The 16,393-nt window shown below is 46.9% G+C and overlaps 1 protein-coding gene across 1 annotated transcript in view; it reads left to right on the plus strand.

Moving 5' to 3' along the window:
• The window catches only part of LOC120032619 (sarcoplasmic/endoplasmic reticulum calcium ATPase 1-like), an 80,603-nt gene that overhangs the window by 41,814 nt on the left and 22,396 nt on the right, over positions 1 to 16,393 (plus strand). Inside the window, exons 10-11 of the mRNA XM_038978791.1 lie at positions 2,750 to 2,916; positions 11,978 to 12,066. Of these exons, the coding sequence (XP_038834719.1) occupies positions 2,750 to 2,916; positions 11,978 to 12,066 (256 nt within the window). The remainder of the gene's footprint in view (positions 1 to 2,749; positions 2,917 to 11,977; positions 12,067 to 16,393) is intronic.

Genomic DNA, 16,393 nt, shown 5'->3' on the forward strand with positions numbered 1-16,393 from the left:
AATAAAGAAAAACCCTTGAGTGTGTCAACTTTTGACTGGTACTGTAAGACCCTTTGCTATGAGACTCAAAATTGAGCTCCGATGCATCCCGTTTCCATTGATCATCCTTGATGTTTCCACAACTTTATTGAAGTCCACATGTGGTACATTCAATTGATTGGACATGATTTGGAAAGGCACACCTGATTCATGGGGGGGTCCTGTCTATATAAGGTCCCACCATTGACTGTGCATGTCAGAGCAAAAACCAAGCCATGAGGTCGAACGAGTTGTCCGTAGAGCTCAGAGACAGGATTGTGTCGAGGCACAGATCTGGGGAAAGGTACCAAAACATATCTGCAGCATTTGAAGGTCCCCAAGAACACAGTGACCTCCATTCTTAAATGTAAGAAGTTTGGAAACACCAAGACTCTTTCTAGATCTGGCCACCCGGCCAATCGGTGGAGAAGGGCTTTGGTCAGGGAGGTGACCGAGAACCCAATGGTCATTCTGACAGAGCTCGAGAGTTCCTATGGACAACCACCTCTGCAGCACTCCACCAATCAGGCCTTTATGGTAGAGTGGCCAGATGGAAGCCACTCCTCAGTAAAAGGCACATGACAGCCCGCTTGGAGTTTGCCAAAAGGCACCAAAAGACTCTGACCATGAGGAGAAAAAAAATTCTGGTCTGAGCAAAGAAAAATTTGGCCTGAATGCCAAGCGTCACGTCTGGAGGAAACCTGGCACCATCCCTACGGTGAAGCATGCTGGTGGCAACATCATGCTGTGGGGATGTTTGTCAGCTGCAGGGACTGGGAGACTAGTCGGGATCGAGGCAAAGATGACCGGCGCAAAGCACAGAGATCCTTGATGAAAACTTGCTCAGGACCTCGGACTGGGGCGAGGGATCACCTTCCAATAGGACAACGACCCTAAGCACACAGCCAAGACAACGCAGGAGTGGATTTGGGACAAGTCACTGAATGTCCTTGAGTATCCCAGCCAGAGCCTGGACTTGAACCCACTCGAACATCTCTGGAGAGACCTGAAAATAGCTGTGCAGCAACTCTCCACATCCAACCTGACAGAGCTTGATAGGATCTGCAGACAAGAATGGGAGGAACTCCCCAAATACAAGCTTGTAGCGCCATACCCAAGAAGTCCGGAGGCTGTAATCGCTGCCAAAGGTGCTTCAACAAAGTTCTGAGTAAAGGGTCTGAATACCTATGTAAATGTATTTTTTTTATTTTTATACATATTCAACAATGTCAAATCAGTTTTTTCTTTGTCATTATGGGGTATTGTGTGTGTGTGTAGATTGATGAGGGGGGAAAAAACAAATCAATTTTAGAATAATGCTGTAACTTAACAATGTGGGAAAAGTAAAGGCCTGAATACTTTCCAAAAGCACTGTATATGCAAAAGTTTGTGGACACCCTTTCAAATGAGTGGATTTTGGCTATTTCAGCCACCCCCGTTGCCGACAGGTGTATTAAATTGAGAGCACAACCATGCAATCTCCAGAGACAAACATTGTCTGTAGAATAGCCTTACTGAAGAGCTCAGTGACTTTCAATGTGACACAGTCATAGGATGCCACCTTTCCAACAAGACAGTTTGTCAAATGTCTGCCATGCTAGAGCTGCCCCGGTCAACTGTAAGTGCTTTTATTGTGAAGTGAAAACGTCTAGGAGCAACTGCGGCTCAGCCGCGAAGTGGTAGGCCACACCAGCACTCAGCGGTCCCATTCTGTGAGCTTAAGTGTGTGAAAATAATCTGTCCTCGGGTTGGAAAACTCACTACCAAGTTCCAAACTCCCTCTGGAAGCAATGTCAGCACAATAACTGTTCATTGGGAGCTTCACGAAATGGGTTACCATTGCCGAGCAGCTGCACACAATCCTAAAATCAATAGTGGTCTGGGGCTGTTTTCATGGTCCGGGCTAGGCCCCTTAGTTCCAGTGAAGGGAAATGTTAACGCTACAGCGAAAAATGACATTCTAGATGATTCTGTGCTTCCAACTTTGTGGCAACAGTTTGGGGAAAGCCCTTTCTTCAAGCTCCATACAGAAATGGCTTGTCAAGATCGGTGTGAAAGAACTTGACTGGCCTGCACAGAGCCCTGACCTCAACCCCATCGAACACCTTTAGGTTGAATTGGAACGCCGACTGCGAGCCAGGCCTCACTAATGCTCTTGTGGCTGAATGGAACAAGTCCCCGCAGCAATGTTTCCACATCTAGTGGACCGCCTTCCCAGTAGAGTGGAGGCTATTATATCAGCAAAGGGGGAACCAACTCCATATTTTTGCCCGTGATTTTGGAATAAGATGTTCGAGCGAATGTCCCCATACATTTGGTAATGTAGTTTCGATCGACTGAGGCAAAAAGAAGAATGAAGAAAAGAAGAAAAGAATGACAGAAGAGAAGCTTCCCGTATCTAATTATTAAGTTGAATAACTAATAGCCTACCAAAATGTCAGAAATTATAAGCAGAAACATATCTAAATTAGGCACCAAAAAACCCCGAACCTCCTGTCAAGAAATCGTTACGCCATCTCTGACTAGCCTACAGTGCATTTTCTATATTTGCAGGTTAGAGTCGGGTACGGGTCTCAGATTTTCACTAGTTGGGCGGTTGTGGATGGGTTATTAGCAATTGTGGGCGACTGCTGGTGAACAAACAGCTGACCCGTGCACCACTACTGTCCATGTTACTGTACTGTATCGGTCCATTCCACTCTATTCAATCCTGCCTCTCTTACCCCCGCAGGTCTACCCGCTGTTATCACCACCTGCCTGGCGCTGGGGACCCGGCGCATGGCCAAAAAGAACGCCATCGTCCGCAGCCTGCCCTCTGTGGAGACCCTGGGCTGCACCTCTGTCATCTGCTCTGACAAGACTGGCACCCTCACCACTAACCAGATGTCTGTCTGCAGGGTGAGTCTGGGAAAACTTTCGAGTGATATTAGAGTGAACGGTTTGACATGCGACTGTAATATTAGTGCGATGACAGCTGTTCATATGCGCTGTGATAACGCTTTGACGTAAAGAAAAACACGTTTTTAAAGTGTTAAGTGCTTTTCTTAAGGACACAAAGGCAGGAGATGACACATAGGATACCCACACTTTTTCCCCCATTGTTCTTGGTATACTACCCGACAACCTTTTGGTTGCAGGCCCACTTATCTAACCACTAGGCTACCTGCAGTTGTAGAGGATGTTTTGTCGTTGTACCGACCCAGTATATTTAGTTTCATTGAGTTCAGAGAAAAACCAAAGCATTGTAATCTACCTCTATCTTTTATAAATGATTGAAACTTCCTTCATACTGAGAAGCCTTCAGTCAGTCAGATTATATTCTGTGTTAAGATTAGCCAAACTCATAAACAACCTAATCTCAAAAGCACATCTGTGTTCTTTCCAGTGAAATACTGTTTGTGTTGGGTTTGGACACGTAGGCGCGCGTGTGCACACACACACACACACACACACACACACACACACACACACACACACACACACACACACACACACAGGTTTTGGATGGGGGACAAGTGTGGTTAGTAGTGATGGAAAATCCGTACGATGTTGTAATGTTTACCATCAGCCAGCCATTTGAGAGCTGGTGTAGCTAGCCTAGACAGGGCAGGTATGCAGTCTGGCAGGACCAAACGGCACACTGTACTGTAGGCCACAGTACTACATGGCCCTCTCACTGACCCTGAGAGAGGCTGGCACAGACAGCCAGCAGGCAGGAAGCTCAGAGCACAGATATGTTTTCAAATGTCAAACCTGCAGCTGCTAAATAACCATTAGAGACCTTCATGTACAGAAAAATAGGCTACATACACGGTGCAAGCACAGGAGTCAGAGACACACACCCATATTGTCACTCTTGTGGAATCCCACAGCCCAACCCGTTCATCTCCACACCTTGGTCGGGTGGGTGTGTGTCTGCTCTGCTCTACCACAGAGGAAATGCCAGGTCCACTGTTTGTCTTGGCTTCCATTTAGCCTCTGGAGCAGGATCTGGCTCACACCCCACCCAGCGCACACACACACACCGCCTAACCACAGTTAACTCCTCTTACCCTCACACCTGACCTCTCACCTATGAGAAAGATCAAACTGCATTTCAAATTTGTTGTACCTCTAAAATTGTACATACTGGCCACTGGTCATATTATTTACCAATGGTAATATGAAAGTTGCCTTTAACACAATATTTTAATCAAATTTGATGACTGAGCCTGTTCCCTTTTAAGGTAGCCTAGGCAGCTGCTAGTGGGTGCTAGAGCTCCACGATCTTCTAGGCTTAATATGCTCAGCTGGTAATACTCGTGTCCCCCAGTGATTGGTTCATACATAAAACATGATTTAACGGGGGCTGAGCTAGAGCGGTGTTTGTGAGACAAGGGCGGGATCCCGAATGTTTTGAACTACAAACAATGTAAAAGCTATCCGCGAAAAGCTGAGACTCTAACGAACATGCACATGTTTTGCTCTGACGCTCACAAGCTACAAGAGTCGTTAGAAGATCATAGGATATCCCAGGACATGGTGTCTAATACTGTAATAAGCTCACACAGTTGCTGACACACACTCCACACAGTTGTCACTGACTAGTTGGATATTCATTTCCCACTGAGCAAACAACTTATAACATTCATATAAAATAATTTTTTTCAGGTTTTTGCTTTGGTGGACCATTTTTTAAAATTGATTTTTATTGCCATTTGTCAATAATTCATGAATGCAACTATTTGTCATTGTTTTGTGTTCTACTTGTAGCCCTGGTTGTCCTGAAAAGGAAATGGTCAAATACTTAATTGTGAGGCTAAATATAAGGGCTGGACATGCAGATAAAGGAAAGTCAGATACATGGAAAGCTGATTTTTGCTAGGGTCTTGGGACTAATAGGGTTAACTAGCCGCTGCAGAAAACACAGGATGCAAGATGCATACTGTCATAATAAAACACAATTTCCCACCACCATGCTAGATGCTACTCCCTGATGTTGTGCCCCGCGTTCAGGCCAGGGGTAAACAACACTGTTGCACACTGCATTTAGCCAATCAGGTTGCAACATCCAGAAGTTGTCATAAAATTCCAAAATGGTGGTATTTTAAGACTGTATGCATAGCATATATTACGTTTGTTTTTTTGGAGGCACGCCATTAAACCTAGTTAAAAAGGAACCGATGCCTTTTGCAGCCTGAATGGATGATGATTTATGTTGGAAGAGGTCACCGGAGGACACAAGTGTATTACCAGCTGAGCTCATTAAGACTAAACGATAGTGGAGATCTAGCATCCACTAGCGGCTGCCTAGGCTACCTTAAAGGGTGTTTGCCAAACTGTTTGTTCAGTTACAGTACTGTACAGCCAGTGTGCCAGGCAGTGCTTTTACATACAGGCCATCCAGAACATGGTCTATTAAAAAAAAGTCTGGTATTTGTTTTAACTGCAGTCTAGTTGTATCTGAACTTGACGTGTTGCTTCCTGGGCTCTCTCTCGTTCGCTCTACCCTCGCTCTCTCTGTGTATGTTGTCTGTCTGTCATGGAGTCCATGTATTTGTATTCGCTTATTGATGTGAAAACTAAGAGCTCAACCCAGGTCACCAGTGGGCGTTGGTGTTTTATGTGTAGACCTGGGGGAGCATTGTGTGTGTATGTGTGTGTGTATATATATATATATATATATATATATATATATATATATATATATATATGTGTGTATGTGTATATATATATATATGTGTATGTGTATATCAAATTTGATGACTGAGATGTATGTGTGAAGGGAACAGGATACACTACCATTCAAAGGTTTGGGGTCACATAGAAATGTCCTTGTTTTTGAAAGAAAAGCACATTTTTTTTGTCCATTTTTAAAATAACTTCAAATTGATCAGAAATACAGTGTAGACATTGTTAATGTTAATGTTAATGTCATTGTTAATGTAAATGACTATTGTAGCTGGAAACGGCAGATTTTTATGGAATACCTACATAGGCGCACAGAGGCCCATTATCAGCAACCATCACTTCTGTGTTCCCATGGCACGTTGTGTTAGCTTAATCCAAGTTTAGCATTTTAAAAGGCTAATTGATCATTGGAAACACTTTTGCAATTATGTTAGCACAGCTGAAAACTGTTCTGATTAAAGAAGCAATAAAACTGGCCTTCTTTAGACTAGTTGAGTATCTGAAGCATCAGCATTTGTGTGTTCGATTACAGGCTCAAAATGGCCGTTTCAAGCTACAATAGTCATTTACAACATTAACAATGTCTACACTGTATTTCTGATCATTTTTATGGTATTTTAAAATGGAACAAAATGTGCTTTTCTTTCAAAAACAAGGACATTTCTAAGTGACCCCAAACTTTTCTGCGTGTGTGATTGCATTTATATTTGTTTGTCCCTGCTCTTTTACTGTATTTGTATGATATTCTCAGGTTTGAGCTATCTCTTCCGTGCTGCTCTGCTGCCTTTCCTGTGTGTTTGTTTCTGCATGCAGTGCATCTGCGTGTATAAGAAGCTCTAGAGGGTTGCACAACTGGTGTGTTTCCTGCTGAGAGGATGCTGCTTTCTCTCTGTATCTCTTGCTCTCTCTCCCTCCTCCCTTACCCTCTCTGTGATGACGTGGCTAGTAGAATCTGACCGCTTGCCCCAGTCAGTGATGTGTATACATTGTTCCAACCATCAGCAGCATCAGAGAGAGAGAGAAAGAGCGGGAGTTCCCTACTGTCCTGTGGAAGTATAACAGAACTGGGTAATCTCCCTGAGCTGAGCTAACAGCTATCCCTGGTCACTCCTTGCCTACCTAGGAACCTGGCTGCTGGAAAGAGACCTGGGTCGACTCCCAAACCTATGATCTCTGGTCAAAAGTAGTGCTCTATAAAGGGAAAAGGGTGCCATTTGGGACTCAACTGCTCTGCTCTCTCTGGTAAATATTTACCCTCAGGGCCCAGGGTATATTAGCTTAATGCAGCTGAAAGATTAAGGGAAACACAGACCTGCTCTCCCTCCTCAGTCTTCACCGTGGTGCAGTTTTGTTGCCTGCCTGCCTGTGTGTGTGTGTGCCTGCCTGCGTGTGTGTGCCTGCCTGCGTGTGTGTGTGCCTGCCTGCGTGTGTGTGTGCCTGCCTGCGTGTGTGTGTGTGCCTGCCTGCGTGTGTGTGTGCCTGCCTGCGTGTGTGTGTGTGCCTGCCTGCGTGTGTGTGTGTGTGTGCCTGCCTGCGTGTGTGTGTGTGCCTGCCTGTGTGTGATGTGTGTGTGCCTGCCTGTGTGTGTGTGTGCCTGCCTGCGTGTGTGTGTGTGTGTGTGCCTGCCTGCGTGTGTGTGTGTGTGTGCCTGCCTGCGTGTGTGTGTGTGTGTGCCTGCCTGCGTGTGTGTGTGTGCCTGCCTGCGTGTGTGTGTGTGCCTGCCTGCGTGTGTGTGTGTGCCTGCCTGCCTGCGTGTGTGTGCCTGCCTGCCTGCGTGTGTGTGCCTGCCTGCCTGCCTGCGTGTGTGTGTCTGCCTGCCTGCGTGTGTGTGTCTGCCTGCCTGCGTGTGTGTGTCTGCCTGCCTGCGTGTGTGTGTGCCTGCCTGCGTGTGTGTGTGCCTGCCTGCGTGTGTGTGTGCCTGCCTGCGTGTGTGTGTGCCTGCGTGCGTGTGTGTGTGTGCCTGCCTGCGTGTGTGTGTGTGCGTGCCTGCGTGTGTGTGTGTGTGTGCCTGCCTGCGTGTGTGTGTGTGCCTGCCTGCGTGTGTGTGTGTGTGTGCCTGCCTGCGTGTGTGTGTGTGTGTGCCTGCGTGTGTGTGTGTGTGTGCCTGCCTGCGTGTGTGTGTGTGTGTGTGTGCCTGCCTGCGTGTGTGTGTGTGTGTGTGCCTGCCTGCGTGTGTGTGTGTGTGTGCCTGCCTGCGTGTGTGTGTGTGTGTGTGTGCCTGCCTGCGTGTGTGTGTGTGCCTGCCTGCCTGCGTGTGTGTGCCTGCCTGCCTGCCTGCGTGTGTGTGCCTGCCTGCCTGCCTGCGTGTGCCTGCCTGCGTGTGCCTGCCTGCGTGTGTGTGTCTGCCTGCCTGCCTGCGTGTGTGTGTCTGCCTGCCTGCGTGTGTGTGCCTGCCTGCGTGTGTGTGTGCCTGCCTGCGTGTGTGTGTGCCTGCCTGCGTGTGTGTGTGCCTGCCTGCGTGTGTGTGCCTGCCTGCGTGTGTGTGCCTGCCTGCCTGCCTGCGTGTGTGCCTGCCTGCCTGCGTGTGTGCCTGCCTGCGTGCGTGCGTGTGTGTGCCTGCCTGCGTGCGTGCGTGTGTGTGCCTGCGTGCCTGCGTGCGTGTGTGCCTGCCTGCGTGTGTGCCTGCCTGCGTGTGTGCCTGCCTGCGTGCCTGCCTGCGTGCGTGTGTGCCTGCCTGCCAGCCAGTGTGTGCCTGCCTGCCAGCCAGTGTGTGCCTGCCTGCCAGCCAGTGTGTGCCTGCCTGCCAGCCAGTGTGTGCCTGCCTGCCAGCCAGTGTGTGCCTGCCTGCCAGCCAGTGTGTCTGCCTGCCTGCCTGCCAGCCAGTGTGTCTGCCTGCCTGCCTGCGCGTGCGTGCGTCTGCCTGCGCGTGCGTCTGCCTGCCTACCTGCGCGTGCGTCTGCCTGCCTACCTGCCTGCGCGTGCGTCTGCCTGCCTGCCTGCGCGTGCGTCTGCCTGCCTGCCTGCGCGTGCGCCTGCCTGCGCGTGCGTCTGCCTGCCTGCCTGCGCGTGCGTGCGTCTGCCTGCGTCTGCCTGCCTGCGCGTGCGTCTGCGCGTGCGTCTGCCTGTGCGTCTGCCTGCCTGCGTGCGTCTGCCTGTGCGTGTGTGTGCGTCTGCCTGCCTGCGTGCGTGTGTCTGCCTGCGTGCGTGTGCCTGCCTGCCTGCGTGCGTCTGCCTGCGCGTGCGTCTGCCTGCCTGCCTGCGCGTGCGTCTGCCTGCCTGCCTGCGCGTGCGTGCGTCTGCCTGCCTGCCTGCGCGTGCGTGCGCCTGCCTGCCTGCCTGCGCGTGCGTCTGCCTGCCTGCCTGCCTGCCTGCGTGCGTCTGCCTGCCTGCCTGCCTGTGCGTCTGCCTGCCTGCGCGTGCGTCTGCCTGTGCGTCTGCCTGCCTGCGTGCGTGTGCGTCTGCCTGTGCGTGTGTGTGCGTCTGCCTGCGTGCGTGCGTCTGCCTGCGTGCGTGCGTCTGCCTGCGTGCGTGTGTCTGCCTGCGTGTGTGTGCCTGCCTGCCTGCCTGTATGCATGCTTGCCTGCATGCGTGCCTGCCTGTGTGCATGACTGCCTGCGTGTGTGTGTGCGTGCGTACGTGTGTCTGCCTGCCTGCTTGCCTGCCTGCGTCAGTGCATGTCTCCGTGTGTGCGTGCAAGCGTGTGTCTGTGACCTTAAGCTGGGTCTAGCTGTGCCATATGGTTCTGATAAGAACGTCTGTGTCCCGTAGCCCTGTCATATCCTGCTTTCCCAGCCAAGGGGATATCCCAGGGCAGGTCACACACAGAGGAGTGAATACCCTCTATGACATCATACCATTTCATTTCCAGTACACAGAGCAGGGACACTCTCCCTTTGGTACTGCTGCCAACACAGCACAATACACACAATACAGGGCAAGTCAAATTGTATTGAGGAGAGTTTCAACTTCTACAGACAGGCACCATTGGTTCATATGAGTTGTGTAGTGCCTTGTTTCCATGGAAACCACATCTCTGAAAGTGAGAGAAATATGCAGTGACCAACATGCGCAAAACACTGAAATAGCAGTTATTACAAATAAACTAATAGCAGTCCTGATAGGCCATGTGGTAAAACATTATCTCAGTAACCTGTACCCCAGCACATTGACTATTTTCTTAACTCTTCTTGAACTGCACTGTTGGTTAAGGGCTTGTAAGTAAGCATTTCATGGTGAGGTCTACACTTGTGGTATTCGGCGCATATGACACACAGTTTGATTTGACATGTATTGTATGTTATCAGCTTGCTTGTCAGGGACTACGCACAATAAGTGGCAGCAGGTAGCCTAGCAGTTAAGAGCGTTGGGCCAGTAACCGAAAGGTTGCTGGATCGAATGAGCAAGGCAGTTACACCCCAACAACAACTGCTCCCTGGGAACCAATGGCGTGGACGTCGATTTAAGATTTAAGACCCCCTCGATTTAAGACCCCCTGCACCTATAAGATTCAGAGGGGTTGGGTTAAATGTGGAAGACACATTTTGGGTGGGTATGCATTTAGTTGTGCAACTGGCTAGGTATCCCCTTTCACATATCCAGGATCAGTGAAATAAAAGATTTAAGCCCCAGAATCCATCTCCTATCTCATCTCCTAAAGAACAGTGTAAGATCTGGGCCACAGACACACAGGGGCAGCAACCACAGTGGTTATTTATCAGTCTAATCATTTTTCTCATTCACATTATTCAGTTTGTTACTGTTTGATGAGGACTGAGGAGGCCCAAGGTAGGTAGATTGTCAGTAGATAAAGATTCTGTTGGCAGAGGAGGGTTGTTGTTCTTGATGCTCGATCTATCCTAGAGGATCTGTATGTCACCTGAGCATCCAGCGCCGCATAGAGCTAGCCATCATAGTCAGGTTAGACCCTAGACTGACTAGATGGATACATCGTTTGCAGTGTTTTTAAATTGATAGATAACCAGTGTTATTAGCTAGTCACTGTTCATTTGAAATGGTCTGAGTACGACTTCCCATTGTCTAAATGAGCAGTTCCCGACATGACTCTGATCTGTAATGTTAAAGACCTTCTCAACTGGAGTAGATTTCACACACGTGTTTTGTAAACTACTCTCGGTATAAACAGAACACACACACACCCTCTAGAAGCAGTAGCAGCAGATGTACTGAAGGGAAAATGCTCTTTTTTTTTTTTTTGGACAACTGCTTCATTAATTTTTAATCGTCCAGATTTAATTGACTTTAAAGTCGAGTAAAGCCCGGACAGCAGGGAGTATTTTCCTTAGTGTGTCTGCGACCTGACCGCCCTAGCCAATCTCCTCCCTTCTCTCCATGGTTACTATGGTTGTGTCAGGTCCAGATGGGAAGTCTGTGATTACAGAGATAGAATATTGATGTGGGGAAAGTCAAAGGCTGTGTGTCTATGTTTGTAACCTCCTCAGTGGTCCCAGCCAGTGTGAATGGAACAACAGACCCCTGTGACAAGCCAATCGATGCACTCCCATAAATGAGCTACAGCAGATCCATTCCACCTGTTATCACCGCTGCAGCCAGAACAAGAGAGAGAGGAGAGGGCCAGCTCGCATGCATGTAACACACACACACACACACACACACACACACACACACACACACACACACACACACACACACACACACACACACACACACACACACACACAGGAGAGAAGGGGCAGATCCAAGGCTACAGTAGAACCCCCACCCTCACCACTGGGCTGCCAGCCTAAAAGACCTGCCAGCATAGCCAAACCCTAATTGTTCTGGGCTGGGCTCTCTACACAGGAAATCAATACATTAGCACAGACAAAGCAGAACTCTGGGCAACACAGTAGTCTGATCACAGGGAAGGACGGACAGACATCGAAACAAAGTTTGACCTTGAACTTGCTTTCTCGCTCGCTGTTTTTAGGTCTTAGCCTTCCACTAACGGTGTGGTTAGTGATCGTATGCTATGTATGCCAGGATTACAGACTGGTAGCTTAAGGGTATAGTTTGGTCCCAAGGTCAGGAAACACAGGAACCAATGCCTGCTGGAAAAATAGAGAAGGAAAGAAAGGACTGAAAAAAAAACTGCTGTGTGACATTATTTGGTGGGAAAGCCCTTAGTTGAGTGGTGCTACAATTGTGTGGGAGCGTGCGTGAGTGTGTTTCCCTCTGCGTCAGCGGCCCGGGGCGGGAACGTCCTTCACCTCTCCCATGGCCCTGTACAGAACTCTGGGGAAACCCTGGCACAGCGTTTCCATATACTCTTTTATGATATCCTAGCTTACATTAACCTGCTTTATCTATCCCAACTCTTCTCTCTCTCCAGATGTTTGTGGTGGACAAGGTGGAGGATTCCAGCTGTGCTGTCCATGAGTTCTCTATAACTGGCTCAACCTATGCCCCTGAAGGGCAAGTGTGAGTGTCCCCTCCTACCTTTCTTTGTATTAGTGTACAGAGTGCAAATTACTGTAAGTGTGATTTCCGGTTACAACTCGTGGTGACTGTGGAATCAAAGTGGGAAACACGCACACGCACCCATGCATACACAAACTAACAAACACACACACACTATGAGGTATGTCTCCTACACTTCCCAGTAAATTGTGTGGTCCAGAGTGAAAACACTGAGCCCCAGAGCAAAGTTAAGGCTGGCCATTGTTAACCCTCCCTGGCCTCGGACAGACAAACACCTACTTTTACAGGCGGCAGTGGAAAAGCCTTGGTCCCACAACGACCACTTTCATCTGGCCGGCCTGCTGTTAAAAGCCCCCTAACCTTTTTTCCATTTGATGTAAAGTGTTTCTTTGAAGTCTCTTTCCTTCCCCATACCAACTCCCATTCCCACCCCCAGCCCCCATAGGTTTCCTCTGTTTTCCTCTGTCGCAAATGGTTAACGGCTCTGGGGAAGTTTAGGGAGAATGCAAATGATGTTTTCCTGAAGCATGTGAACTTTTTCCACGGTAGAACAGATAGCACAGAGAGGAAAGGACACCTGAATGTGACAACTACTAAAATAGTCTCATTGTGGAGACATCCTAGAGGAATAGATGATAAATAGCTCTGACTAGAGCGAGAGATGGGGAGAGAAAAACACGGCGAGAGATGAGGAGGGGTGTAGCTGGGCCAAAGTCATAGTGTTCCAGGCTTGATTTCAGTCCTTCCCTTCCTGTGTAATGTCAGTATAACCTGATTGACAACCTCCTCTCTCGCTATCTGGAGTGCCCACTCTAGTCTAATTCCCCAAATGACTACCTGCAAAGGCCTCTACCCAGAACCAGATCTTCTTCAGTATTCATCCCTTCTGCTTTTCATTACAAAGTTAAATACAGAAAGTAATAAGTTATTGAGAGCACATTCTCTTTTACAATAACGACTTCAATGTCAACCTCTGTCATGGTTTTGAAATGCTGACGTATTTATTGGTAACACTTTTCCACTCACAGCCCCTGTCATCCTGTATACGGTTTGAAAATGGCAGCTTTGTCATTGATAAGCACCTAAATTGGAACGCAGTGGTTGTACAGTAACATGCTACACATGTCAGAGCTCAGGTTCTCCACTTCGCAGCTCACGCGACAAGATGTCCCCATCCCTCCCACTAATTGGGATTCTTTTGCACATTTGTTGAAGTCTCAGTGAGGGAAAATGCTGTAAATCGAGAAAAGTTTGTGTTCTGAAAGATGAGACTGAGTTATAATAAATGCAGTTTTGATGTCATTACAAGCAAACCACATACCCGTAAGTCCAAAATGTGTACCTCACGTTTCCATATTTGAAAAATTGTGTAATTTACAGTATCAACGTTTATGATCGCCATGTTTGATCCACAGTTACAAAGATGATATGCGTTATATCCTGGGTCGCCCTGAACAGAATGAGCTTATGTTAGTTGGATTGTGAAGGAAATTAGCTGCGGAATACGCACTTGAATGCACTCGTGACTCCATTCACTAAAATTCCAATTGTTTGTCTGAAGTGTCTTTGAAAGCCTAACACTGTACGGACGGATTTTCTAACATAGTTAGCCATGTTGGCAATAGAATAAGCTTTCAATTGATGCCCACCTGGCAACGATTGTGATTTATAATGGAACGTTTTTGGATTGTGTAAACAACAACAGTAATTGTGTGACGCTGGGGACTCAGGGCTGTGTTCCAAACAAAAATCTAGTGTCCTTGTTTATGTTCCTCAATGGCAAAGCTAGGAGAGCTTATAAAAGCACCTTATAGTTGACGGCTCTTTCCTTGAGTCATGAAAGTGTATTGAAATGACTTGGGAACTGTGCATAGTTTGGAGAGGTGTGTGGCCACTGAGACACCAGTTAGACCTCTCACTCAAACCCTTGTAATAGCTTTTTCTTATTGTCACCTAATCCAACATTTCAATGAATAGTCTTATTATGTTACTGAATGTACAGAGTGTTTCCCGATTTCATTATTGACAAATGCTGCGAAATGTACAGTAAATATAAAATCAACAGTGTCATGTTTGGATTCAGTCTTGTTAGGGGAACTGGTTTCCTCACCTTTGGTCTGATAATTTCCCCATAATCTCCAAAGTGTTCTCTTTCAATTGCTGCCATGGTTATGCGTATGCTTTTTATAGTTCTTCTGGTTCAAACATTTTAAATTTGGCCCTATCCATATAGGCCAATTTCCACGAGTGTAACGGGTTAACTACTATGCTCTCGTGATGTATTACCATGCCAAATGTTCCCCTTCAGACAGTTCACTCGTTATAATTTCTCTACATAAGTTGATTAAAACCTCATGATTATATCCAATATAATTCAACATGATGATACTGTGTTTTAGAAAGGTGTATGAAGTCCTAATCACTGTTCTGGTTGGTTTGTGGGTGTGAAACTTGTTCTCTACTGAGATATGAAATCTCAGGCTGGCATGCCATGCGGTGCAGTGCCATGCAGTGTGGGTTGTTGTGTGGGCTGTTGCTCTACTAGCAACTGTTGCTGCCTCTACTGGGCTGTGTGCCATGTAGTCATGCAACCAACCAGCCACTGCTGCTGCTCCCAACGCACACACAAACACACTCACATTCACACATACACACAAGTTGTTCCATGTTATTTCAGATTGATCTGAAACAGGTAAGATTGGCATTCCTAAAACATTATTTTGTTGAAATTTTATTTATAGGATTATATTCAATAAATATAGTATCCAACATCCGATTTTGACCAAATTTCTTCCTACCAATGAGTAAGACATGAAAAATTGTCAAAAGCCACCAATGTACCCTCCACACCCAATGCCAATCCCACCCCAACAACCAGTATACAGTATCCGTTTTCAATGTTTGACAAGTAGTATGAAGCTGTGGCTTGGAGTATTGCTTCTCCATACTATGTATTGCATTGTATTCCCTGTGAATCTGGTGATGCCCCCCCCCCCCCCCCCCCCCCCACACTTTTCAGAGAATATTTTAAGTTGCTAGCAATATTTACCATAAAGGAGTGTCAATGTACTAGGTTCTTCCCACTAGATGCCACTGTTCCTGCTATACCGCCACACTCTTATCCATTTTTTCTGGTCTATTTTGTTTATTGAATAGATCACAGCATTTCCTTTGAAACTTTGTGTAGAAAACCAATAGATTTGGCTCATGATGAAAATTAAGTGTGTTGTAGTATTTCTCACTATTTATTATGATCTCAATTAGCTGCTGCACTCTTCCTGGGGTCCAAACAGGAAACAAAAAAACATAACATAATATACAAAACACTACAGTACTACATAATTTCCTGCTTCTGCCTCACTCTTCATAAACAAGAGATGGCTCCTGCCTGTGCAAGGCCACCCACCTACGAAATACAAGAAATTATACAGTGCAAATTAAAATACTAAATATATAAAAATGTCTCCACAGTCCTCGTTGTGCCGTAATGTGTTTTTAAAAAAACAAACATTTAATCTTGTTTTTGTTTCTGGTTTTATTGCTAGCTTGAGTTACCTGGGGTGGCATAGTTACATTTAGTCATGGCTCTATTTAATACTGTGTTCTTCCCCTGGGAACTGTGAAGAGACCTCTGGTTGCATGTCTTATGCTGTGCCGATGAGTGTCCGAATTGTGTACCAACTGCTTGAACAGGACAGTTTGGTACCTTCAAAACTTTGCACATTTCGTCCATGATAAAGCGTTAGCACCAGCCTATTGCTAGTTACCCATTCTCAAACTGACTAGGAGCTCTATGTTATGGGTGTCATTTATATTACTGTCGTTGCCGACGTACACTAAGTGTACAAAACATTAAGAACACCTGCTCTTTCCATGACATAGACTGACCAGGTGAATGCAATGATCCCTTATTGATGTCACCTGTTAATAGGGTGACCACCTGTCTCTGATTGTGGACACTCCCTCATTTTGGCCATTTGTCCCGCAGCCAAACAATCATGTACTGTATTTGATCAACAAATTCAAACACCACTAATTTAGAAAAAGAGTCAGGTTGGAATGTCTATCTCTTGGGGTCACGTTGCACTGATGAGAAGATGTATATCATAAAGATGTGGCACTGGTGATATTCTGCTCAATGCAAGACGAGAGGTAGGCCAATTTCATAATCCTTTCCGGTTAAATTACAGCTAAACTTGGAGAGGACAGTTAGTCCGAACTACTTACAAAAAGCATGCTTCTGATGCGCTACAGAAGTAGGCCTAAATAAATAGCCGTATTAGACTGAAAGAACTAAGGTAATTTCGTCAAACTTGAGGCTCTCCAT

This window comes from Salvelinus namaycush, chromosome 3 (genome assembly GCF_016432855.1).
Source record: "Salvelinus namaycush isolate Seneca chromosome 3, SaNama_1.0, whole genome shotgun sequence".
NCBI classification, from domain to species: domain Eukaryota; kingdom Metazoa; phylum Chordata; class Actinopteri; order Salmoniformes; family Salmonidae; genus Salvelinus; species Salvelinus namaycush.